At 37.8% G+C, this 25,373-nt stretch overlaps 1 protein-coding gene across 7 annotated transcripts in view; it reads left to right on the top strand.

The window, feature by feature from the left end:
* The window catches only part of VPS13B (vacuolar protein sorting 13 homolog B), a 483,190-nt gene that overhangs the window by 343,372 nt on the left and 114,445 nt on the right, over window positions 1-25,373 (top strand). For all 7 annotated transcript variants that reach the window (XM_087749030.1, XM_087749012.1, XM_087749022.1 and 4 more), the window contains one exon: window positions 19,911-20,613. In XM_087749030.1, coding sequence (XP_087605156.1) covers window positions 19,911-20,613 — 703 coding nt within the window. The remainder of the gene's footprint in view (window positions 1-19,910; window positions 20,614-25,373) is intronic.

Raw genomic sequence — 25,373 nt, 5'->3', positions numbered from 1 at the left:
TCTGTATGGTTAATGAAAGAAAGCATAGAAATATTTCATCACAATACTGTGAAGCTTCCTATCAGTAGCATTTAAAGACTTCCTATTTTCTTAAAGTGTAATGAAACTGCCATGCTGGACCATAGCTAATGGGAAAATACCTTACAGGGACTGTTGTTATTTTCTGGAAGAAAATAAATTATGACAGCAAAATAAAAAACTTAAAATAAGAAAGAAAGAAAGAAAGAAAGAAAAAACCCCACAGTGTTGATTTTCCTCCATGTTTGCATTAATAGCAATTGATCTCTCAGGGTTTGGGGTTTTTTCTTTTCTCTTGGCATTTTTCTAAGTGTTTTAAGATGGAGCCTCATGGGATGGAACAACTTTTATCTGAGTTTTAAGTGCAAATTAGGGTTCAGTCCACTTTTTTTTCCCCCCTTAGTGTACAGTACTTGCTTATCTGAACCAGACCTTCTTGTCTCTGGTCTATAAATGACATTTCTTTTGTCTCATACTGCCCTTAGTGGAATAGTCTAAAAGACATAAATGTTCTGTCCAGCCTCTTTATTACATACTCTGCCTAGCAGTATTTTGAACATAACTTGTGGATACTATTTTTATTATCAGTAACTTAAATATTCTTGTACTTTCTTATCAAAATAAAATGCTCTTAATAACTAAATGTTATGTAAAGTTAATTTAAAACTTTGCCATTTCAGATCATTTAGTGTATTAACCAAAAATTCTGAAGTATTAGTTAGAGATAATAAAAATATTGTTATGAAATAGGTCCAAAATTCAAACGGTTCTTCAAATTATAGAACACTTCCAAGAAATCATATTGGTTCATTTTGCAAAAAAGGATTAGAAAAACAGAAACTGTGTAAGAATTATTGTAGTTATGCCATAAATAACAAATATAGTTGGTTGTTGAAATGTAGAGAGAACAAAATCAATACAGACAACACAGTGGCTCAAACTCATCCTAAACAGAAGAAGTGTGAGAGAACACGTGCTTGGACTTTCTCACACTGTGGGCATTGAACGTGTCATAGTGATGATTTGCTTAATCGTCTGATGAGGAGACGAAAGTTTGAGTGTTAGGTCACACGATGTATGACTGAGGGTTCTGTGTTCTTTGATCTTGACTAATCTTCTCCTTTGAGTCATCTAACGCTTGTATACAGTAGGGTTTGATGCTGTGACAACATTACCTTTAGACAGCACCGGTTACAGTTTCTTCCCTGTATGGAACATCACCTGCTTGGTAGTGTGGAAAACTTGATTCTTGACAGTAATTGTAAACACCTGGATTCTGTAATTCTCTTCATTTTAAAGCAAAATCTGGGGAATAAAAGGAGAAAGGATAGCTGAAGCCAGTACAGAGTTAATTGAAGTTATGGTTAGTGGGCAGTGAGAAATTTTGATTTTGAACTTCCCCGTTTTCTTTTTTCTGGCATTCCCTCATGAGAAACAGTCATTTTCATGCATTTTAGCCTGTTTTTAGAAGTAAATAAAGCTATCATATGATCACATTGTATGTCAGTCTTCCTCAAATATATAATATTTTGTGTTCTCAGCCAAATTAAACAGCAGAATAGATGTCTTAATGTTAATTAATTTTGTTATCTGTTTTGTGAAAATCAGGAAGTGGATGGTGAGAAACCAAAACAGGTATTGCCACTGAGGGAAAGCGTTATTCAATAGCTGGCAGTAGACGTTGTTTGGCGCTTGTGTGGCTTGTATGGACTGGGTGGTCAACTAGGGATAAACGTGCTGCTTAATTTCATACTGATTTTCTTAAGGCCAGAATTTCACTTCAGTACTATCCTGTCTCTTAAGCATCGAGGCATAATTTTTCAGAGTGTACTGCTATTAATCATATTAGCTGCCTTCCTACTTTTTCAGTTTTTGTGGCCAGCTGTAGTCTGTTTTCAAATTCAAGTAATGCTGCATCAGCTGAGACTGCCTAATAGAATGATACATCCTGTAGCTCATGCCAGAGGCTTTGACATGAAAGAAATATGGGTATTTTCTCAAAAACTCATTTGCCTGTTCTAGCAGCAATTCAAGAGCTTTTCATACTGTTTGAAAAATGACAAGAATACTTGTATGAATAAATTTTCTTTTTCTCGGTAGTAAGTTTATACGTAAAAGAGAATAGCCTTCTATGTATATAAAATCAAATGGATGCAAAGATGTTCAAGAGGTCCAGGTTATTTTATTGGACAGAATTAAGTGGTGTTTACTGTTTCTTGTCAAATGAATTTGCATGAGTCTGAGCTCAGTAGTATCCTTGGGCCATTTACAACCAGTTGCATGCTGAGCAGGATTAGCTATAGCCGTATTATAGTTCAATAATTTTTATAATGTTTTAAACTAAAAAAAAATCCTATCTATGATCAGAATTCTGTATTCATTAGACCTTAATAAAAGAATGGCATCTGAATCAGTCTCATCTAAATCTGAAAATCTATGTTCTGCAGCACCTTTGTAAGATGGTGAATGTTTAATTGTAAGGTGGCATACATTTCCTATTTCTGTTCACGTTAAAGACCTGAAACCTTGAAATGTGAAAGGAAACTGTATGAGTTAATTCAATGTCTGTGTTTTTTCTCAAATACATAATAATATGAAGATGTGTGTAAGTTAGCACATTTGAGACATATGTGTGCATAGAATCGATGGATAAAATTCGCACCATGTATAACTTCATTTTCTTAGTATAGGTTGTTCTACAGATTAATCTTATCCACTTAGGTAGTAAGTAGACTTACTAGATTTAATCTCTTAAATTGCATGAGAGTTCTTTTATAACAAGAAAGATTCTAATAAAATTAAAATCCAAAGATCTTGATGTCTAACAAATGCTTTCTTCTCCTTGAGGTAGAAAAATCATTGCCCTCTCAGTTTTTTCCTTCTGGTTGCCTATAGTTTGATATGTTGTGCAATAAGTTAGAATTAATCTTTGTTTGCTAAAGTCTAATAGTGTGCAATACAGTAGAATCTTATTTCATATTATAGGTGGGACACTATTTTAGCAATGCTGAAATAGTACCTCATACAGAGTTTTCACACCTGAATGAAGTCACAGGCCAAAGAGAAACTAATCTTGAAAATCCATAAATAATGGTCTTGCTGCATAAAGAGAGTTTCTGACTGGTGAATCTGAAATGGGTTTTCATTTCAATTGAGAAAAACTTAGTGAGGACTCCTCCCTTTCTTGAGAAGGCAAAAAAGTCTTTCCGCGTCTTTGTTAAAAGTAGATGTAAGATTTTTGCATTAGATTCTTGCTTTACAGTTTCCGTTAAGCCAAGTTGTCTTAATTTCTTTGGCATGTCAATGTGTTAGTAGTTCAGATGAAGACAAATAGACTATTTGTTATATTTTGGACAAGTAGACTGTGTATTGTTTTGGTTTGTCTGGTGGTCTGGATGTTATTTTCGTTTCTGTGAAGTCTTGCTTTTAATGCAGTACTTTAAATTTGTGGAATGGCTAAATCTTTTCAAGTATAAATGACATTAATTGTCTTCTGATAATTTTTACCATTGGCCTATTACATTCATACAGTTTTAAACATAAACTTGTAGCTTGATAGTGTCAGAAGAGTGCCAAAAATGTAACTTCTTGAGAATGCCAATAAAAACCCTTAGCTGGAATAGCTGAATAATACTTGCATCATTTTCCTGGTAGTTTTACTAGCACTTGGATTCCCACATAGCCACTTGTCGGATGTTTTCCTGAAAATAAAGTGATCTTTGGTTAGTTCAAGGACACTATCAAAATAAAGTCCTTGCCAGTATCTTGAGTCATCACCATACCATGTTTCCATTGTTAGGACGCTTTGTCTCATCATTTGATTTTGTTGCCAGAAACAGCAGGAAGATATCTTTTTGAAGGGCTGCGCAGCACTTTTTGATACTTCCTATGAGTAAACATTTACATTCCAGTAGAAACCTAGATGAAATTCTTGTATTGGGAAAATGGCTGTGATTTTACTAAGACTCTTCAAAGCAGAAATCTTACTTTTCAACAAAGCAAGAAAGAGGTGAGGGACTGAAGTAAATTTGCACTAAAATAGGAAAGCTTAAGAGAAAGGGTCCATTTTAGAGATATGAAGGCAAAACTCATGAGGATTATTCAAAAGAACGTACGCATGTTTGTGCTTGTGCACGCATGCACAGAGGTTTCATACAGAGAAAACGTCTCATGACAAATGCTTTGAGTTCTGTATTAATCTGGAATTTGTAGAAATGCACAATTTCATTTTATGCTTCAAACTTTTAACGTATTTTAAAGTGCTTTGGAGAGTTTCATTAATCCCCCTGCAATAGTACACAAGTTGCATCCACAGTCACACCATGAAAATTTTGAGATGGCTGAATTTAAACTAGGTATTTTGAATGGAAGAATATAGTTTGAACTTTACACTTCAATTGAGGTTTCCAAAAGTAGACAATAATTCTCTGATGTTAATATCCTCACCCTGATCAGCAAAATTTCTGGGATTGTGTGGGCTTCTGAGCCTCTCTGAATGCCAACAATTCATTTTTGTTCTATGCCCTGCTTGCAGGGACGTTCACTTGTCTCAGTAATAATGATTTTCCACTTGTCTTGAACATTTGAATGTTTCACTGGACTTTTGTTGACTGGGGCAGAGAATGAAATAGTGTTTCTTCCTGGACACACAGTGTTTAGACTGGAAGGATAATAAAGAGCCTAGCTGTATTTCATTTATATCTAATATGTTGAGTGTATTCTGCCATCTACCACAAAAGCCAATATAGTAAAATTACAGTGAACTGCATTTTAGTACAGTGTCACACTTTGGTGACAAGGCCCGCAAAGTACATGCGTAGGTTCTGTGGCTTCGATAAGTATGATAAAATACAGTACTGTTTGTATTCCCATTTAGATAGTAGAGGTAGTTGTCACACTTACTTATGTTGCAGAGTGTTTCTGATGAGTATGGAGGAGATTAAAGAGCAGGGCAATACTTCCATTTTTACATTTTTACAGCTAGCTTCACTCTGATTGAGTTACTGGTTGCTATATCAAATGGTGAAATCATAGATTATGATTGTGATAAGACTGATATGAGTCATGCACGTGATACTAATAACATTTACTGAATCAAATTCAGGTTTGCAGCCATTTCCAATTACTCTGAACTTATTTCTGCAGGTAATTGTCCACCAGTACCTATTTAGAGAGAAGATATTGTAAAGCTCTCAGTTGTTTCTACATAGTGTGCAACTTTGGTGTTTCTGCTATGCTAGTTAATGGGTTTGTTTAACCCTGCATATTAGCAATTTTTTTCCTCAGTGCATGTTACTAGGCAGTATTTCCGACTCTCTTCATTTGGCTGAGACTGTACCTTCCCTCCAAATTACCTGTGACTCATTGCATGAATCAAGACTGAAAGCTTCGTTCTTGACTCCTCCTAAGTAAAGATTTCCACTAATTTTAACTTTCTCCAACAAAGCACAGGAGTAATAGTGACTTAGTGTAGAGTATTCTCGGAAGTGAACAGTGACAACAATTTCAAATTATTGGAAAGCTGGTTAAAATAAAAAACCCATAAAACTGAAAATCTGTTAGCTTTACTGAGTAGGGATCCTGCCTACAGGTTTCACGGAACTCCTATTTGTCTGAAGAACAGTGAGTTAAGGCAGTATTTTAGGAAGTCAGGCATTTTTTCTTCACATAGCTACAGGGATAATTGAGTCTGTGTGTTTGCATTAGTTCACCTGTGTTCTTGCAGTAATTTGTATGTCTTTTTTGCTTTCCCACTAGACTATGTGATCTGGCCTCCAAAATGTTGTTGTTACAGATCAGCCACTTTTGCTGGTTCTTTGCCTTCCAAAAAGGCCAGAAGAGAGTAGGAGAGATTCAGAATCACAAATAAATTATCTGCCAAACTCTAATTTTTTCAGTGGGAGATGGGCACCTAACTGATCTACATGCTCTTGAAAATCTCACTGTTTTTCATAAAATTCATTCTATCTGGCAGTAAGGCATTTTCCCCAGATAAATGTTTATTACCCATGGAATATCTGGGGTTTTTACCCATTATGTCTATTGAATCCGTGGTGTTTGTACAAAGTAATTTCTCAGTAGGCTGGTCTGGGTTGGGTGCTTCATTGGGTCTTTGTCCAGATTTGTCTATGTTGAAGCCCACCATAGCAAATGGATTTATGCCCAGGATCAGTATGGTCCTGCTACCAAAATAATAAAAGTCAGAAGGTTAGCTTGGCTAAGCTGTGCATCCTGGCTGTTTGAACAAGGCTTCATGTATTTCCCAGCAAGCTGAACCTGAATCCAGCAGCAAGTTTCCCAGATTCTTATGTGCTGCATTCTGACACACTGGGAATTTTCCAGTAGGTGCTATAAAATTGAAAACTCATTTAAAAAAAAAAAAAAAAAAAAGGATTTTTGTATATATTTGTATATATGATTATATATGCATGTACATAATAATCATCATCACTCTAAACAGTTAAAGCTTGTTAGTATTTATGTAATAATTCAAGGAGAACATTGGTCCCTTAGGTGGACAGGTTTTTTTGTTCCATTCATTCATTTTATGCTTCTCCTTAACTTTTATTTTGCTGTAGATTAAAGATGTGATTAAAAGTAGTTCATAGCTGTGTCATACCACTGCACGTACTGTAGGTTCAGTATCGTAAAAAGGCTTTAGAGACAAACAGAAAATGCTAAGATACCTCCTCAAAGACTGTTTTTGATAAAATATTCTGTAGCAGTACACTAAAGGATGAACATTTCAGATAACATTTGTAAATGTCACGTGTTACCATGTGTTAAACAGATAAGACTGTTCTGTCCATCTCTTGTTTGGGCTGGCTGGAGATTCCAGAAGATGGACCATCCTGAGCTTGCTTTTCAAATGTTATTTTTTCAGTACTAGGAATGAGAACCAACGTTTTTTAAATGATGTGCAGAAAGGAATGCCTTGCACAGCCTATATAGCTGAATTAGAAGCTATTTGGAACACTAGCTTTAAGGCAACACCTCACAAATATTTTGAAAGTATGGACCGTAGACCTATTGTTCTTATGCTGTGTGCATTTCCATTTACAACAGTGCATATCTTCTGTATGGCCACTGCAGCAGTTGCATAATTTAAAAAAATTATACTTAGAATAATATTTAAGGAAGTATTTGAGTAACATTCAACAAGTGGGAAAAAAAGCAGAAAAAAAGCAGTAATTTTTAGTGAACCAACAGGAACTTCCTGGCCCAAAGTTGGAAAAACATTATTTTTATGAAAAAAACAGTATATGTAAGTAATATTCATTAATATCTGCAATCTTTTTGCATCTTTAATGTAATATGCCGTAAGGATGCCATACAGAAGCATGTAAAGGCCAAAAGTGTTGTTCATTAAGAAGAAAACTTGTCTTTGTATCTATGCCCTCTGATTGTCTTTAATGTCGTTATCAGCCCACAGTTAGATGGCTCCAATGAAATCTTAGCGCTGCAGTTAGAAGCTTTGAAAATGGCAGACCTCTGCAGGATATGTTTCATACTAATTCTCCGTTGATTTTCCAGAAAGGTATAAAGTCAAATCTCAGCATGGTTTGAGTGCTGGGTGCTTTGAAGCAGCCTCCTAGCACTGAGAGGCTAAGGCAGTTGGAAGACTGCCAGGCTTGATCAGTCAGAAAACCCTGAAGATGCCGCTCCGTGTGTCATCTGCTCCTGAAGTGGGCTTACAAAGGTCCTGTTTCTGACCTTTTGTTCCTGTTCCAATACCACAATTCTTTTCTTTATTTTAATTATTTTTAATCGAGTTCAGAGGGCCCAATTTAGGATGCAATTTTGAGGCTCATTAAGCTAATTCAAACTGGGCTGCCACAGTCTGTCCTTTTCCTTCTCCGCTTTGTAGTAGTATAATGAGCCAGTGCAGGAAAACAAAACAGGCAAAAAAAACAAATACGTTTTTTCTCAGGGTTTTGTTTGTTTGTTTGTTTGTTTTCCTGGGATTATTTTTTGGATGCTTCAAGACCCTGAACTGTCTGTTTTACACAATCATACAAGGCACAAATGAGGAGACACAAATTCAGTCTGGCATGGAATTGCACACCAAGGCTGTGACAAACAACTTGTTAAAAATGGGGTATTTTGTGGTGGCGTTGTTACCAAAAATACATATTCTGGAATTCTTAATTTTCTAGTCTTCAGTTCACATGCCACTTCATGTGCTTTACTTCCTCATGTAGTCTTTTTGTAAGATACTCTGGACAAATTTAAACATGATTTAGTCAAACATTAGGATAGATACAAGTTTATTTGGCTTGATACAGGTGAGATGTAACAACCTTAAAAAAAAAAGGGGGGGGGGCAGTAAGGCAAAAAAGATAATTTTCCAGACATCTGGAAGCTTTAAAACCTGAGGCACTCGACATCCCAGCACATGCTTTAGTGAGCAGTTGTGTGCCAGCAGTTGGACGTTTCTCACTGGAGGCTCCTGTACTGTGGATTTTTCTGCTTGTGGCATATAGTCTGACTCAGTCTGACTTACATTACTGGAAATAATGTAGAAGGATGTTTGTTTAGTTGGGCAACATTTGTACATGACATCTTCTAATCTGCTGTGGATTTAGTTATTTTAATTGCTTTTAAGATGCTCACAACAGATAAAGGCTCTAATATATATTAAGGAAAAGATTGTAGCATTTGATTTTGGAGATAGTTCACTTAACTGTATGCTTATTCAGTTAAAAGGCTGCAGGTAGAGTCTGTATTATGAAAGTCAAGTACCAAGTTACTTTACTGTGTTACAATAATGACTGTTTTCATTTTTCATACATTCTTTCATCCTGTCCTAGAAAATTATGCCTAAATCTGCATTCTGCGGCTCTGTTGAATACTGCTTTGAATCACTGCCAGGGTATTTGGCATTTGCTTCTGCATCTCTTAATTTATTTTACAGAACAGTGAATATTAGTCAATGGGAGAATATTCCAATTTACTCCAATGGGAGTAAATAACTTTGTTAAATTTCTCATCTCTGGATGTCATAACAGTGAATCATCTGATATTTCTGTATTTAATATTATTAAATTTTTTAAACTCTTGCATCTAAGAATTGTTCAGTGAATTCTTACTTGAAACACACTCATCACATGAGAAAGTTTTTGATCTGTGATTGAGTGCCTGGTCAAGAAAACATCAACGTGTAGGACCCAGGGATTTTTTGCACCTAAGCCCAGTACTGTGGTAGGTGCCACCCAGTAGCTCTGTGATTTCCCATGACTGGTCAGTGGCAACACCACTTAAAATAATCCCACTGCAGGCTGTGACATGCCAATTCCAACGGCAGACTTGTTTATACAGCCATACTGGGTGCTGAATTAGGTAATTGGTGTGTCTCTAGTGTTTGAGAGCAAGCTTTCTGTTGTGAAACCACACCCTTAGTGACTTAATTGTAAGTCCTTGCGTAGTTTTTGTTGTCTTTTTTTTTTTTTCCTCCTCAATGTACTTAGGCACACTAGTGAATGACAGTTAATTCGGCCTCCTGAAAGGTTCGGCTAGCTTGATGAGGCAAAGTTGCTTTCCAGAAAATCAGATCAATACTAAACCCCCATTTAGTTCAGTATGTCTTTCTGCATGGAAATGTGACCCAAAACTGAGACTGGTAAAACTGCAGTCTTCCACTGGAATCTTAACACTGAAATGTTAGGGAATGTCATGCAAAATCAAGCTGAAATTTCAACTACTTATTTTTAAAGTGTCCAAGTGAAATATGCAAGCAGACTCCCATGGAAAAACTCTGTTTTTTGGCTTTAGCGAAAAAAAAAAGTGCAAAAATTAACAAACCCTCACCTTGTCTAAAGTAAATATATGTATTTATTTGAATCCAGATTTTTTCGTATAAAAGCAAAGATATGAACTTAAAATTCTGCAATTAAATTTTAAAATAACAGAAAAAAGCTAATACTTTTAGTAAAAATATTGATGAAAAATTACTGTTGGACAAAGTACTCTGCCAGATTTCAGCCTGGTCTTTTTAAGTTGAAAGTGTTTCTTTAGAAAAAAAAAATACTGAACACAAAAGTTTCTTACTAGCCTTTCATAGGGTAGCAAAATAAACATGCTGTTTGTATTAAGATTAAAAAAATAATTCTGTTGGTGTTAGAAAAGACTTAGCATTTGCATATACCCATGTTACAATTGGAAGATTTAGCACAGCTTTGATTTATGAATATTTGGATCAGTGTTTAACAGAAGGTAGCCTCTTACTCTGCTTTTGAAGAGCTGGAAAAACATTGCACAAAGCAGCTGAGTTTGTATTGCTCCTTGCCATCACATCTTTCACGTAATTCCTGCAGTAGTGTGAAAACTACAATTGAATTCCCGTCAGGAGTATTTCTGTAGGTCTGGGAGCCCATATACATGATTACACTTCAAATTAGCATCATTTCTTTTGCAGCAAATTCTGGTTAAAAAGAAAATTCCTTAATGGAAAAAAATCCATTTGACTTTTATATGAAATAAACTATTTCAAACATTTCTTTCGTTTTTGTTGTCTCGTTTTGGCTTGATTTAATAGTTCCCTTTTTGGAGGACAGCTTTGGATTCACGTTATACAGAATTTTTTCTGCAGTTGGAGTGATACAAGTAGAAGCGAGTCTGTCTAGATTAAATTGTAGGACTGAAGTTTTAATTTAAAATTTTAAAGAGAAACTTTATTAGTTGGGAAGACATAATTTAGCAGTCTAATATGCTTGTATGTGTGTCTTTCATTATATTTTCCATGTGATATTAATATATCAATTTACAAAATAATTTTGATAATGGTCAGAATTAAAGTGAATCATATAACTCATATGCAAAACAAAATAAAATTGTTTTCGTTGAAGTGTTCAGTCAAACAATGTAGCAGACTTTGGTTAACCAAAAAAATGGTTCTTTAGATAACAATGATACGTCGAATAAATTTCTAATCTGTTGGAGACTCTCTGATGGGGTAGATGCAGTACTTAGAACAAAGCCAGAAAGAAGCTATGCAGTGTCTTCTTCATAATTTCAGTTTAAGCACAACAGAAAAAAAACCTGGAACATATTCCTTTTCTGTAGCTCAGTTTGTGTGGTAGGCAAGATTTTTATTTCCATGAAAATATTACTACTTTTTAGCAAAAGAAATAAAACTAGGTCACATGCCACAGTGATGGAGCAGATGTGATTGGCACTTTGATTCTGTGGTTTCACACTTGTGACTCTTTCCGTAATTTATGTAATGTGAAGAATGATCTCATGATTGGCTGAAGGGTTTTGATCAGAGTTAAGGAAAGGCTGTGCAGAGGGCTGGAAATTTTACTTCAACAGTGTCAGTATAGAACCATAATTAATAAGAAAAGCTGGAAAAATTATGCAGATGTAGATACTTTTGATCTAGAGTAGTTGCACTTCCAAAGATTGTTGCTTACAGTTATTCTATTAATTAAAGAATTATCCTGTAAAGTATCAGTAAAGGAAAATAAAACTGATAGAAATGTTTATAGTGAAATTTGCACATGCTTACCTTTGTTATTGTTGAAAACTCTTGAGAGATTAAGAAAGTGAAAATACTATGAAAAAATGCTGCCAATTATTGTAAAACACCTCTCTGATTGGGAAAATATGCTAATTATTGGTCTAAAGTATTAGGTTGTGTGTTTACCTTGATGGTTTTATTGCCTCTCTTTATGGAGTGAAAACTTTCAAGACATATCTCTACCATCTAAATACTTTTATCAGGAATGGAAAATAAGTCAGAGTTACCTGGATAAGATTGCAGTGGCCTCAGATGGGACTGCTTGCTGGTTTTGAAAAGCAAACGTATTTATTTACCCTAGATTTTATGATGTACTTCTCTGTGTGTGTTCGACAGGACATGCTATTTCCATGCCCTTTCACTAGGTAGATATATGTGTCGTATGCCCTATTGAACTCAAGGGGTTGAGCTAGTAAAGTTACCTATCTCAACACATGAAAAGGAAGAATTAGCCACAGTTCCCTAGCTACTAGTGTAGCTTTCAACACCTTTTCTATGATGTCTAGTATTGATAGGATATATAACTGTGAAAGGACGAGAAAATGCACTGAAATGATCTAAGTAGACTATCATCCTGACATGTTTTTTCTAGCTATTGAAAACCTTTCCATATTGCAACTCATTCTGACAGTGAAACTGTAGAATTCCTCTGATTTAAGTACCATCTGGTTATGCTCAAAGCTTTAAAGCTATTATCTCAGCATAAAATTTCAGCGTCCTATACTTTTTTCTTCGCCAAACTATCCATTTTTAAGCCACAAATATTTTTCCAGTCCTTTCAGATTTTATCTAAAAGTATATTTTAACAGTATTTAAATAGTTCTTAAACAATAACAATTTATCTTGATAGATGACATGCTGTGTTTTTTCATTTTATTTTAATTAGCCATTGTGGAACCAAATTCCCTTTTGTTTTATTCCTTTGAATACTGTTTAATTATAGTTATCATGCCAAATATCTTAAAGGTTATTTTACCAATACAGTTTCATTTAACATAAGCCATGTGGAATCAATAGTCCTGTTTCCTAAAGTGAATGCTTGGAAAATCTTACATTCATATGTTAAGAGTACACATCCTTTCCTCATTAGTTGGAAAGTACAGGGATTTTGGCACAGGTTCTGTGTGGAAGCATTGTGCAGCTTTTATATGGATTTTGTTTTTAGCCTTTGATGACACTGTTTAGAATAGGAAGTATCTAATAAGTAAAGCATTTTGTCTAATGTGCTGCCAGTGTGTTTAATATATGCCTGGAGGTCTGAAACATTATCTTCTCCACTACAGTAATATGCATTTAATTCTCTGAAAGCAGAAGGTCGAACCTTTAAAAGGGACTCAAAGTACATTTTCAACTAAAATAATTTAAAACACATGGGATAGGGGACCAGAGTAATGTACAGTTGGTTTTTATGGTTTAATCATGATCATGTTAATGCACACCAGTAGCTAATTAAAGAAAACTTTTATTGTTCATTTTAAATGGGTTATGTAAAGAGTAAGAGAATTGATATAATACAGCCCAATGATAAATGTTACCATTACATTTGCTAACAGCAAGCTGATCTTGCTGTTCTTGACATCTTTAAAGTATTGGCCCATTTATTCCATAATAAAGCAAAGAATCTTTTTAAAGTTGTTAGACTGAGAGTCATTCCCTCTCATATCCTTATCCCATTAGAGGAATACCTAAATGATTCCCAAGTTTATTACGAGGCATATTTTCAGGTTAACTGTGAAACTTGGTTGGAAGGCCTCATGCTTACTGAGCTGAAATTGATGCAAGAAGTTCCAGTGGTACTTCTGCACCTTTATGTTGTACCCAGTTGTGTTATATAAAGCTGTCTTGCAAATCATTACTCACTTGTTCCAACGTTTATAATATATGTGGTAAGAGCGTACATAAGTCGAAGTTTCATTGTGGAACCGGGTGGCATGAAAAGCTGTAATAGGATATGGTGTCTTTCACCTTTCGGGCACTGGTTCATATTCCATGCTGCTTAGTATTGAGCAGAAGTTACCATCTGACTGCTGTTCGGTGACCTGCATGAATTGATTTGGGGTCTCAGTAAAGTTTCTGTAGTCAAATGTCCGCATAACAGGAAACTCAGCAGTTGGGACCAATTAGCACCCTCGCAGTAGTCTTCACAGAGAAACCGTAGTCTGGATGGGGATGGAGACAGAGCTACTTTCTTACCTTCCTTGAGGTGCTTTACATAGACCAGCACATTTAGTAAATAATTATAAAAAGAGGCAGAAGAAAAGAACTAGGCTTCAAGTCAAATCCATTTAGGTATGAGAAGAGAGGATCTGTTCAGAAACCAGAAGTGGACTATGCTTTCTTCCTCCACTCAGTCATACACATGCCATGCTTTTCTCTCTGGAAGATTATAAAACTTATTAAACTAAAGTTGCTGGGGAGGGGAACCTCAATCCATCCCACTCCTACCAGTTTGATACCAGTGCCAGCAATAGATGCCCAGATCCTGGGGAAGGATCACAGGTCAGCAGGAAAGCACCTGAAGAGCAGCATAAAGGCATTCCAGCCACTCCAGCCAGTAAGTCAGCTTCAGCGGGGGCCCCACTTAAATGCCTCTATGCAAATGCACGTAGCATGGGGAATAAACAAGAGGAGTTAGAGATGTGCACACGCCTGCAGGGCTATGATCTTATTGGCATCACGGAGACGTGGTGGGATGGCTCCTATGACTGGAGCATTAGAATGGAAGGATAGAGGCTCTTTAGGAAGGACAGGCAGGGGCGACGAGGAGGGGGTGTCACCCTCTGTGTCAGTGATCAGCTGGAGTGCATGGAAGTCTGCCTGGAGCTGGATGAGGAGCCAACCAAGAGCTTATGGGTCAGGATTAAAGGGAGGGCAAGGACAGGTGACATTATAGTGGGGGTCTGTTACAGGTCACCCGGCCAGGAAGACGGAGTGGATAAGGCCCTCTATAGACAGATAGGAACAGCCTCACGTTCACGAGCCCTGGTCCTCATGGGGGACTTCAACTGCCCCGACATCTGTTGGAGGGACAACACCAGCAGGGCATAAGCAATCTGGGAGGTTCCTGGAATGTGTTGATGATAACTTCCTTCTCCAAGTGATAGAGGAGCCAATGAGGAGAGGTGCTGTGCTGGACCTTGTTCTCACCAACAAGGAGGGGCTGGTGGGGAATGTGAAGCTCAAGGGCAGCCTTGGGTGCAGTGACCATGAAATGGTGGAGTTCAAGATCCTTAGGGCACCAAGGAGGGTGCACAGCAAGCTCACTGCCCTGGACTTCAGGAGAGCAGACTTTGGCCTCTTCAGGGATCTGCTTGGTAGAGTACCATGGGATAAAGCCCTGGAGGGACAAGGGGCCCAAGAAAGCTGGTTAATATTCAAGGATCACCTCCTCCAAGCTCAGGAGCAATGCATCCCAACAAAGTCAGGCAAAAACGCCAGGAGGCGTACATGGATGATCAAGGAGCTCCTGGACAAACTCGGAGACAAAAAGAAAGCCTACAGAGGGTGGAAGCCTGGGAGGAATACAGAGAAATTGTCAGAGCAGCCAGAGATCAGGTTAGGAAAGCTAAAGCCCTGATAGAATTAAATCTGGCCAGGGATATCAAAGGCAACAAGAGAAGCCTCTATAAGTACGTCGGTGATTAAAGGAAGACTAGTGAAAATGTGGGTCCTCTCCAGAAGGAAATGGGAGACCTGGTTATCTAGGATGTGGAGAAGGCTGAGGTACTCAGCGACTTTTTTGCCTTGGTCTTCACTGGCAAGTGCTCAAGCCACACTGCCCAAGTTGCAGCAGGCAAAGGCAGGGACTGGGAGAATGAAGAATTGCCCACTGTAAGAGAAGATCAGGTTCGAGACCATCTAAGGAACCCAAAGGTGCACAGGTCCATAGGACCTGATGAGATGCATCCACGGGTCCTGAGGGAACTGGCACATGAAGTTGCTAAGCCACTATCCGTCATATTTGAGAAGTCGTGGCAGTCCAGTGAAGTTCCCACAGACCGGAAAAGTGGAAGCATAAGCCCCATTTTTAAAAAGGGAAAAAAGGAAGACCCATGGAACTACAGGCCAGTCAGCCTCACCTCTGTGCCCGGCAAGATCATGGAGCAGATCCTCCTGGAAACTATGCTAAGGCACATGGAAAATAAGGAGGTGATTGGTGACAGCCATCATGTCTTCACTAAGGGCAAATCATGCCTGACAAATTTGGTGGCCTCCTATGATGGGGTTACAGCATTGGTGGATAAGGGAAGAGCAACAGCTGTCATCTACCTGGACTTGTGCAAAGCATTTGACACTGTCCCGCATGACATCCTTGTCTCTAAATTGGAGAGACATGGATTTGACGGATGGACCACTTGGTGGATAAGGCATTGACTGAATGGTTGCACTCAAAGTGTTGTGGTCAATGGCTCAACGTCCAAGTGGAGATCAGTGATGAGTCGCATTCCTCAGGGGTCGGTATTGGGACCAGTGCTGTTTTACATCTTTGTCGGCGACATGGACAGTGGGATTGAGTTTGACACCAAGCTGTGTGGTGTGGTTGACACGCTGGAGGGTAGGGATGCCATCCCAAGGGACCTTGACAGGCTTGAGAGGTGGGCCCATGTGAACCTCATGAAGTTCAACAAGGCCAAGTGCAAGGTCCAGCACATGGGTTGGGGCAATCCCAAGCACAAATACAGGCTGGGCAGAGAATGGATAGAGAGCAGCCCTGAGGAGAAGGACTTGGGAGTGTTGGTTGATGAGAAGCTCAACATGAGCCGGCAATGTGTGCTTGCAGCCCAGAAAGCCAACTGTATCCTGGGCTGCATCAAAAGCAGTGTGGCCAGCAGGTTGAGGGAGGTGATTCTGCCCCTCTACTCCGCTCTGGTGAGACCCCACCTAGAATACTGTGTTCAGCTCTGGGGCCTCCAATGTAAGTAGGACATGGACCTGTTGGAGTGAGTCCAGAGGAGGGCCACGAAGATGATCAGTGGGCTGGAGCACCTCTCCTATGAAGACAGGCTGAGAGAGGTAGGGTTGTTCAGCCTGGAGAAGAGAAGGCTCCAGGGAGACCTTATAGCAGCCTTCCGGTACCCGAAGGGAGCCTACAAGAAGGCTGGAGAGGGGCTTTTTACAAGGGTGCATAGTGATAGGACAAGGCGTAATGGCTTTAAACTGAAAGAGGGTAGAGTGAGATTAGATATAAGGAAGAAGTTCTTCACTATGAGGGTGGTGAGGCACTGGAACAGGTTGCCCAGAGAAGTTGTGGATGCCTCATCCCTGGCAGTGTTCAAGGCCAGGTTGGATGGGGCTTTGAGCAACCTGGTCTAGTGGAAGGTGTCTCAGCCCATGGCAGTGGGGTTGGAACCAGATGATCTTTAAGTTCGCTTCCAACGCAAACCATTCTATGATTATCATTTAGTGCATGACATTGTATTTTCAATCCCTTTAGCCAAGTCAAGCATAACCTAAATGTCAGGTAGCTGCAGAAATTTCTGCTGCATAGAGGAGAACAAGAGAATACCGTGTAGTGCTCGTAAGAATGTCATTCACTACAGAACCATGCTTTCTAAAAAGATTTTTCGTTAGACTGAGTTGATGGCTATGGACCAATTAAAAATTGCTGGCTTTAGCAGCTTATGCCTGCTACTTTGTTTCAGGCAGCATTTCCATGAAATGGTATGACAAGATTGTTTCACAGCTCCATCCCTTCTGTGGTCTGCTTGCCCTCAATACATGAGCGATAAAACCATCTATACCACTTTTTAAAGTGCCATCAGTGCAGGATATGGGTGAAGCACTTTATAGTTTACCAGACAGAAAGGCTGAGGTGTAAATAGCCTAACTTTGCTAGGATATCAGGAGGAATCAGGATTTCTTGGCTCACAATGTAGTATTTCATTAAAATGGTCTCTAGTTATTTTTACGGAGGCTGCATTAAAAGTGGTATCACATTTACAAGTCAGTGATATGAGTCTGCTGTAGAAATCAGCCACAAGGAATTTTATTGGTTATTTGAAAAATATGTACATGAGTGAATCTGAAAAGATTGTAACCAGAGCTGGCAAAAACCTTTTCAAAGAAAATCTCAGCTAGTTAATGGTTCTGTTTTAGGATTTCCTCTGTAATACTTTTTTCTAGCATGCTCATTCCTTTAAAGAAAAGGAAAGGGGGTTGCTCCCTTTGTTTCATAAAGCATAATATAAAGGAACCTTTAAAAACCTGCTTTTCTTTAACTCCCCCACAACCCACTTTCTGCAGTATATGTAGAATCTATTAATATTGCTGCATAAAGACCAAAGTTTGAAGAAATTCAGTAATTCACTGGTCTTCATTCCTGCAGTTAAGTTGCTGATAAATTTTGTAAGTATTTGTAATTCTTTATTGTATTTTTCAAGAGGAAGTTAAGGTATGGTTTGCTGTAGTTTATATCTCCCTTTTCAAAGATACACTAGGGTGGAGAAGATAAAAAGAAACTATTGAAGTAGGTCCTAGAACGAAGAAATTCAATCATTGAGTCAATGTGCAGTAGCAGCCAAAAAAACCCAACAAAATATTGGACATCATCAGGATGGAGATTGAGAACAAGACGGAAGGCATCGTTTTCCTGCTATGTAAAACAGTAGTGATCCCACTTCTTGAATACTGTGTAGAGTACTCAAGAAGTGCATAGTGGAGTTACAGAAGTAGAAGAGGGAAGCTAAAATGATTGAGGTGCTAGAGCAGCTGCTTTGTGAGGAGAGACTAAAAAGGCTGGGATTTCCCTGTCTGGAGAGCAGAAGGCTGAGGGGGGGCTATGGTCAAGGTTTACAAAGTCATAGAAGCAGTTACAAAGCTGAATGTGGACCTGAAGATTCAAATCATGCAGTACAAAAGATCAGGGAAATGCAATGACACTAGTAGGAGATTAGTTTAAACCAAAGAAAAAAAAAAATTGGGGACTTGCTGCCCCAGAAGGTTGCGGAGGCCAGACACTGTCAGCACGTTCAAAAAGGGAAGTGGACAAATTAATGGTTAAGTCCAGAAATGGTTACTAAAATGACTACACAGGTGTGTACTGCTGGCATCCCAAATGCAACAGCTATGGATGCTTGGGGAGTAGGAGGGGAAGGCTGCAGGAAGTGGCCAGGGTCTACGGTCTCCCTCGGCAGAGTCTCCTACTGCTGTCAGAAACAGCGTACTGGGCTGGATGGGTCATGAATCTGAGTTGGGCATTTCTTATATTAGCTCTTGTATGGAGCAGAGCAGAAACACTTCTGGGCAGCACAGGTGGAAGTGTCAGTTATGCTGTAGAAGATATTACAGGGTGAGTGCATGACTCTCAACTCCATATGAGTCAGAGGAGTTGGCCGTACAGTAGTAGTAGCAGTAGTAGTAGTAGTAGTGAATTTCTGCAGGATTTTTTTTCCAAATGTTTTAGCATATGCTCCCCACTTTGTCCTCAAGATCTTTGTAGGATTTCTGCTTGTTTCAGGAGCAGCATTGGAAGTGTTTTCTTCCTGAAGCACCTCCTTGTCTTGGATATCTCTTGGTACGATGTGGTCCCTGGACACAATCTTGCAACTTTTTATTTCACTCTTGCATTTCCTGTGATAGAAGGAAAGTTCTTTTTACTGTTTATCAGTGGTGTATGTTTTCTTTTTGAAATATTTCTATATGCAATGATTTCTCATGGGAAACCCTGTGAATTTCACAGCCGAGACCATATGTAGCTTTGGTAAGCTAAGAACTCGTACCCCATCACAGAGGCAGTCTTTAGATAGTGCTGACATTTTCTTCAGCTTTGGCGTTTTATATAAGGCAGCTGTCATTTCCATGACTCTTAAGAAAAACATTTTTTTTACAATAAAGTATTTATACATTTCAGCTTAAAATTTCCATTTAGTCTTTTTGTGATTTTTCAGTAGATTAATGTTACATTCTGTTTCATCTAATCATGGTAGAATATTTTAGTACCAAAGAGGACTTTCTGAGCATCAGTGCTCAAAACTGGAAGACAATTCTGATTAGGCTTTTTATTTACATTGCATTATTTCGCAGAAATATGGTTTTATATTAAGCCATAAATTTCTTGTAAATTCTTTAGAGTTTAAAGAAAGAGTTTAAATGAAAAAAAAAAAAGTTGTTTAAGCCTAGAAACCATTAGTCCTTTTTTTTTCCTTCAACATGTTCTTTTGGCACTTCATCTGTTGTGAGTCATCATTTCATTGGAACAGACACCTGCTGTGTTTTCATGAGTGATTACTGTGTTCAAGTTAACTTGGCAGATATTTTTTTATAATTCTCTTTTTTGACATCATGTTTATATAGTGATTGTTTGCTGCCACTGAAATGGAAATAGTTGGGATATGGATATCATTAATATTAGTTAACATAATATTTTCCTTTGCAGGTTTCCAAACAAGAGCAGAAAAAAATGGATGTGTCTGACGGAGGAACAGTTGAGACTTCTTCCCGGTATAGCGGGGCACAGGACAGCGGAATTGGCAGCGACAGTGTTAAGATCAGAATTGTTCAGATAGAGCAGCACAGTGGTACCAGCCAGCACCGCATTGCCCGTCCTTCCCGCCAGTCTTCCATCGTGAAGAATCTCAATTTCATTCCCTTTGACATTTTTGTTACAGCAAGTCGAATCTCCTTGATGACTTATTCATGCACTGCCTTACCTAAATCAAAATCAGTACAAGATCAGAAAGATGGTGAGAAAAGAAGCAAAAGCTCCTTGAACCTTCCAGAAGCAGGCTCAGGTGGCAGCCATGATACCAAGAAGCCCAATCAGCCATGCATTTCCTCCGTCACAGCAGATGATCTTTTGAACAGTAATGTTCCCCAGTCTACTGGAAGAAAAACGGGTCTTTTGTCACTGGAGAGCCTGCATGCTTCCACAAGATCGTCTGCTCGACAAGCCCTGGGTATAACTATTGTTCGGCAGCCTGGTCGCAGGGGAACTGGGGACATAGAGCTACAGCCATTTCTCTACCTCGTTGTATCGCAGCCCTCTGTGCTCCTGAGCTGCCACCACAGAAAGCAAAAGGTAGAAATATCAGTGTTCGATGCTGGTCTTAAAGGAGTAGCCTCAGACTACAAGTGTACAGGTAAGAGCATTTAACAGTCACTACTGGTTATAACTGCCAAAATAATTGCGCTTCTCAAAGTTACTGGAGTGGTGGAAAACAGCTGAGAGACTTCTAGGATGTCTTTAAAAATCAAACAGTAAATATACATATTTTCAGGTTTATACCCCACAGCTGAATCAAGTTAAGTGTGTAAAATGTTTGAAATTAATTAAAATCTAACCTTTTAGCAACAAGTTCTTCCTGTTCCTTGATATTACTTTCTCATTACCAGATTGTGATAGGGATTGTTGCATTACTCTAACTTCTCAATGTTTTCTAAGGAAGTAAGAGTTGTAAGCCAAGGTGACTTCATAAAAAGCATTTTTTTAATGACTGAATATCACAATATTTTCCTATATTAGCCTACTGATAAAATTTAAAGGTAAACATTGTAGAAGCACCAGGTGTTTTGGTCATAAACTGTAAGAAAATTATAGTGATCTTCCGAATGACATCTAATGATGTCATGTATTTTAAGTTTTCATTCAGCTGAGTAAGAGGATTTTGCAAGAATTTCCTTCTCTTAATGAATGGCTTTTTTTTTTTTATATGCAAAGCTTATATTAAGAAATATCAGAATAACTGTTCAGAAGAAAATATTCTGAAAATTTCTTTTTCTGACTTATCTGTACTGCTGAAGAGAGAAATCAAATGATTGCAATTCATTTGTGTGACTGCCAGTACTGGGTGTAAGAATTTAATGAGATACATCATTACAGAGTATTACCCAAAAAAAGTGTAAATGAGGATGCAGAGATCTGCTGAACACGCACACAGAAAAGTGTGGGGTTTTAAATTGTTCACTGAATGAGAGCTGTAGGTAAAAACATGGCTAGTTTTTTGTTGCCAGTGTTCATACAGCACACTAGTAAAAAGTAGTATATGGGTTTTGTGCAGCTAGACAGAATCTTGGCTGTATGAGATGGTATCTTTTGAAAATTGGCATTAGAATAATGTCCTTATGCAAAAGACTAAAAATTCTATTTTTAATAGATCTTAACTTTTTTCAGAAATCTGGTGGAACTTTTAAGAGGGATTAAACAGTGAGGAAGAAACTTAAAATAGGGAGAAGAGTTGTTCTCTGCCGTGTTTTCTTTTATCATTCTTCCATTTTTATCTTTCTCTGCTGTTGCTGTCCTGTCTTGAAAGAAACACAGCTGTCATGAATTTGATTTACTCCAAATTCCCATGTATGTTTGTTAAATACTATATAAAAGGTGGTCATTGTAGCAATTAATGTGAAAAGAATTAACAAATCAATTAACAAAGCAAGGCTTGAAGGAAAGTTGGCGTAGTTGTAAGTTAAAGATTACAACTTCATTAACTTAGTGTTTTGGAAAGATGTGATAGGACTTCTTCAGTTCTCATGTCAGAGGCATTCAAGTGTATCCTTGTACAAGTTGCCACCACATTACCAATAAACTGGGCAAAGTTCTCTCCATTCTGGTCCTGCAATTAACTTCTGAAGTCTTTCCCCAACTTCATATCTAAGGGAGCAATTCTTGAAAACACGAGCTGTAATAAAGTCTTCCTACAAACTGAAAGTGGATCAGAGAGCACAGACGCATGGCAAGAAGTTTAAATAATAAAGATAGTAGGAACATACAGCCTGAGAGCTCCTTGTTCACCAGCAGTTGTTCAGTGAGACCCAAAGAGGTCATCTTGGAGGACCAATGACTAGCCCTACGTGGGTCTTACCCTGTTCTTTGGCTTTTTGTCTCCCGAGTCAGGCAAAGGTAAGAGAGTGTGGAGGCAGGAGTCAGACTTCACGTGAAGGCAGAAGTTCTGGTCTCATCCTGCTGCCTTTGTGGGCAGTAGTAAGTACCTTACTCGTGTATCAGACAGAATCCTGTCCTTGCTACCAAAGCATTAGGTCTCTTTTCAAAAGAGTTTGAGAGGTGGGTGCCAAAGTTCTAGTGCCTAAAAACACCATCCTAAATGTATTAATAAGTTAATAAAACTAATCCACACTTCAAGTCACACACTAATTCACACAGCAAAATAGGTAGTATAAAGTTTTTATTGCCTCTTGTTTAAGAAGACCTGCTGTGGTTGTAATTGCATCATTCAGGATTAAAGTTGTCATACCCCTGTAGTAACATGTAAGTTTTGGAAATTTCTATTTTTCTTTCTAACATGTCTATTTGAGGGAAAACAGCCATGAACTGTGTGTTGTGTATATATGTGTGTGTATATACACACTATATATATTGCGTGTCGTATAATACAGCATCAGGAACTTTGCATGGCATTTTCTGTGCTGCTGCAGTCGATTTCATCAGTCACGCCAATTATTCTTGACATTGTGACTATTGGCTGACAGTTTTATCTGAAAGAGATGTATCCTCCAAATGAAGAACAATATAAAGTTTATTTGAAAGAAGCAAGTTAGCTTCTCTCACTCTGTACAATAGGTATGCACTATATTCCTGTATGTCTCTGTGTATCAAGGACTGGAGGGTGGGAAGAGGGCATAAATGATGTTTAATTTACAGTGAATGTTGCTAAAGAATATTTCCAGTTAGACTCTCTAGAAGACTGTTCTTTTTGTGTCCATATGTTATGCGTGCAACTGTCTCTCCATTATCTGAGGTAGGATGGGGAAGAGGAGACAAGCTAAACATAAAAGATATATTTTAACTAGATTATAAGAACTGATGGAGCATATTCTCCCTTTAAAAAAAAACATTTAAACAGTGGGACTAGGCAAGCAGGCCTGATGAAAACATTGTGTGCATTACATGGTGTGATGGAGATAGGCAGCAACGCAGCAGCAGCTCAGAAGGCTGGGCCTATAACAGCAAATTTCATCACAACCTTAAAAATTGAGACTTGTCTGGGGAAAAGGAAAAATACATGATGTTTGTTATAAAGTTTTATTGCTACTCCTATGGGGATGATTTCACATTACTTATACCAATATGGTTAAGCTTACATAGTTTAGCTATATATGGAATATGTAGATTAGATCCAAAACATGCTAATAAAACCTCTGCCATTTCAAATCATCATTCTGTGTATACACATACACCGTATACGCGGCATAAGAATATTTTAGGAATGTTTTAAAGCATTTGGAAAAATTGTTTTGAATCGATTTGGTTGTGTAATTCTAAAGACTTGACTACTGTTAGTTCAACAGCAGTAGATTCAGGTTGTAGGAAATACCATGCTATTTCTTACGGCTTTTCTAGAGGGAAAAAATCTATAGTTCTGAAACAATTCTCAAATCTTGCAAGGCAGAAGCAAATACAAAATTCTATTGTGAAATTAGGAAGGTCTTATTTTTTGATGGATGTTAGTTCCAAAAAATACTTTAGAATAAAGAAAAGCTGGTAATAGTTTGGACCTGGTTATGTTTTCCATCCCTCACCTCCCATTAGCATATTTCTAAGAAATACATTGTTCAGCTATAAATCAACAAAGAATACTCTAGAACTGCTTCTAACAGGTAGTTTGATGAGAGTCTGCTTTATGAAGCTCTGAATAAAATGGGGAAATTATCCTGTAAAACCGCACCAACATGAATTTTAAAGAGAATAATAGTTAATCCTGGGCTGGTGACAAAATTAAGGTTACTGCTTTATGATGGTTTACTGCTTTGAACGTGTGTAGAAATGAAGTATTTAATACTGTTACGAAGCTACATATATTTTATTTGGGCCATGGGTTTTGTTCTTCTTTTGAAAGATTTCAAGTTAATAGAGCTTAAAATTCAGGATCTTGCATGTTAAGCCATCACTCTTTTTTTTGTGAGGGAGTGTATTGCACAGCGGCTGAAACACCAAACTTCATCCAAAGAACTTGGCTCCTCTGGCACTAGCTGTGTTATTTTTTGCTTACTTGCTGAAACATGAAAGAAATAAGAACTTAAGAATAAAATAGGAGGAAATAAGCTATTTAAGGTTAAGTACTGTTAGTGTGTTAATTAGCACTTAGTAGCAGCACATTTCCATCAGGCCAGTGTCTGTATGTGGGAGCATTTGCCTGCCTTGGAGCTAAAGACTGGATGGTTGTGCTTTCAATTTCCTCAGTCATTCTCTCCAACCAAGTCCACTGGCAAGTCAGTTTGTAGGAGACGACTTATTAGGTTATTAAAATGTTAGCTCAATTTTATTATGGTTGTGCTAAACTGCTTCATTTGTGTTTTAAATTTTTTTGTAATTGCACAGCTTGATTGCTATTGTGCTACTGCCAGGTGTAGGAACTTCAAATCAAAGTAAATAAATTAATGGAATAAATATTAACTGCTTAATAAGCACCATTAAAAAGACTAGTTGCTCCCTGAGTTTACTTGCAAGATTCTGTATAAATAGCCTGAAAGATACTATAAAACAAGCTTTTTTTTATTCAATACTCATCCTACATTTAACAAAAAGGCATCTGCTAACCATTACTTTTTGCAAACAGAGCATTGGCTATTTCCACTTAAATAAAAGTGGGTGCAATTGTTTTTAATGTAATCTCATAAGCCGCTTTTATAAATATTTTTTTAAATCTTTATTTGCTTTGTTTCAGGTAATGTAATCCAGATACAAAATTGCCTCATTTCCTGAGCATTGTGCTCTGGGCATTCTTGAAAAATCTTTTTTCTATTTGTTTGTTTGTTTACTTTCAAAGAGGAGGTTGTGGTGCTTGGTTGTTTTAAGGGAGAGAAATTTCTCAAAAAATATCTGTTATGCATGGAATTTCTTCAGCGTCCCCCAACGAAGCGTTTGCAAAAAACAGGCATTGTGAGG

Source organism: Nipponia nippon, unplaced genomic scaffold, assembly GCF_047370975.1.
Source record: "Nipponia nippon isolate SJK-2023a ecotype South Korea unplaced genomic scaffold, ASM4737097v1 scaffold_1, whole genome shotgun sequence".
NCBI lineage: Eukaryota > Metazoa > Chordata > Aves > Pelecaniformes > Threskiornithidae > Nipponia > Nipponia nippon.
The sequence above is the reverse complement of the archived record's forward strand: the minus strand, read 5'-3'. Positions and strand labels throughout refer to the sequence as shown.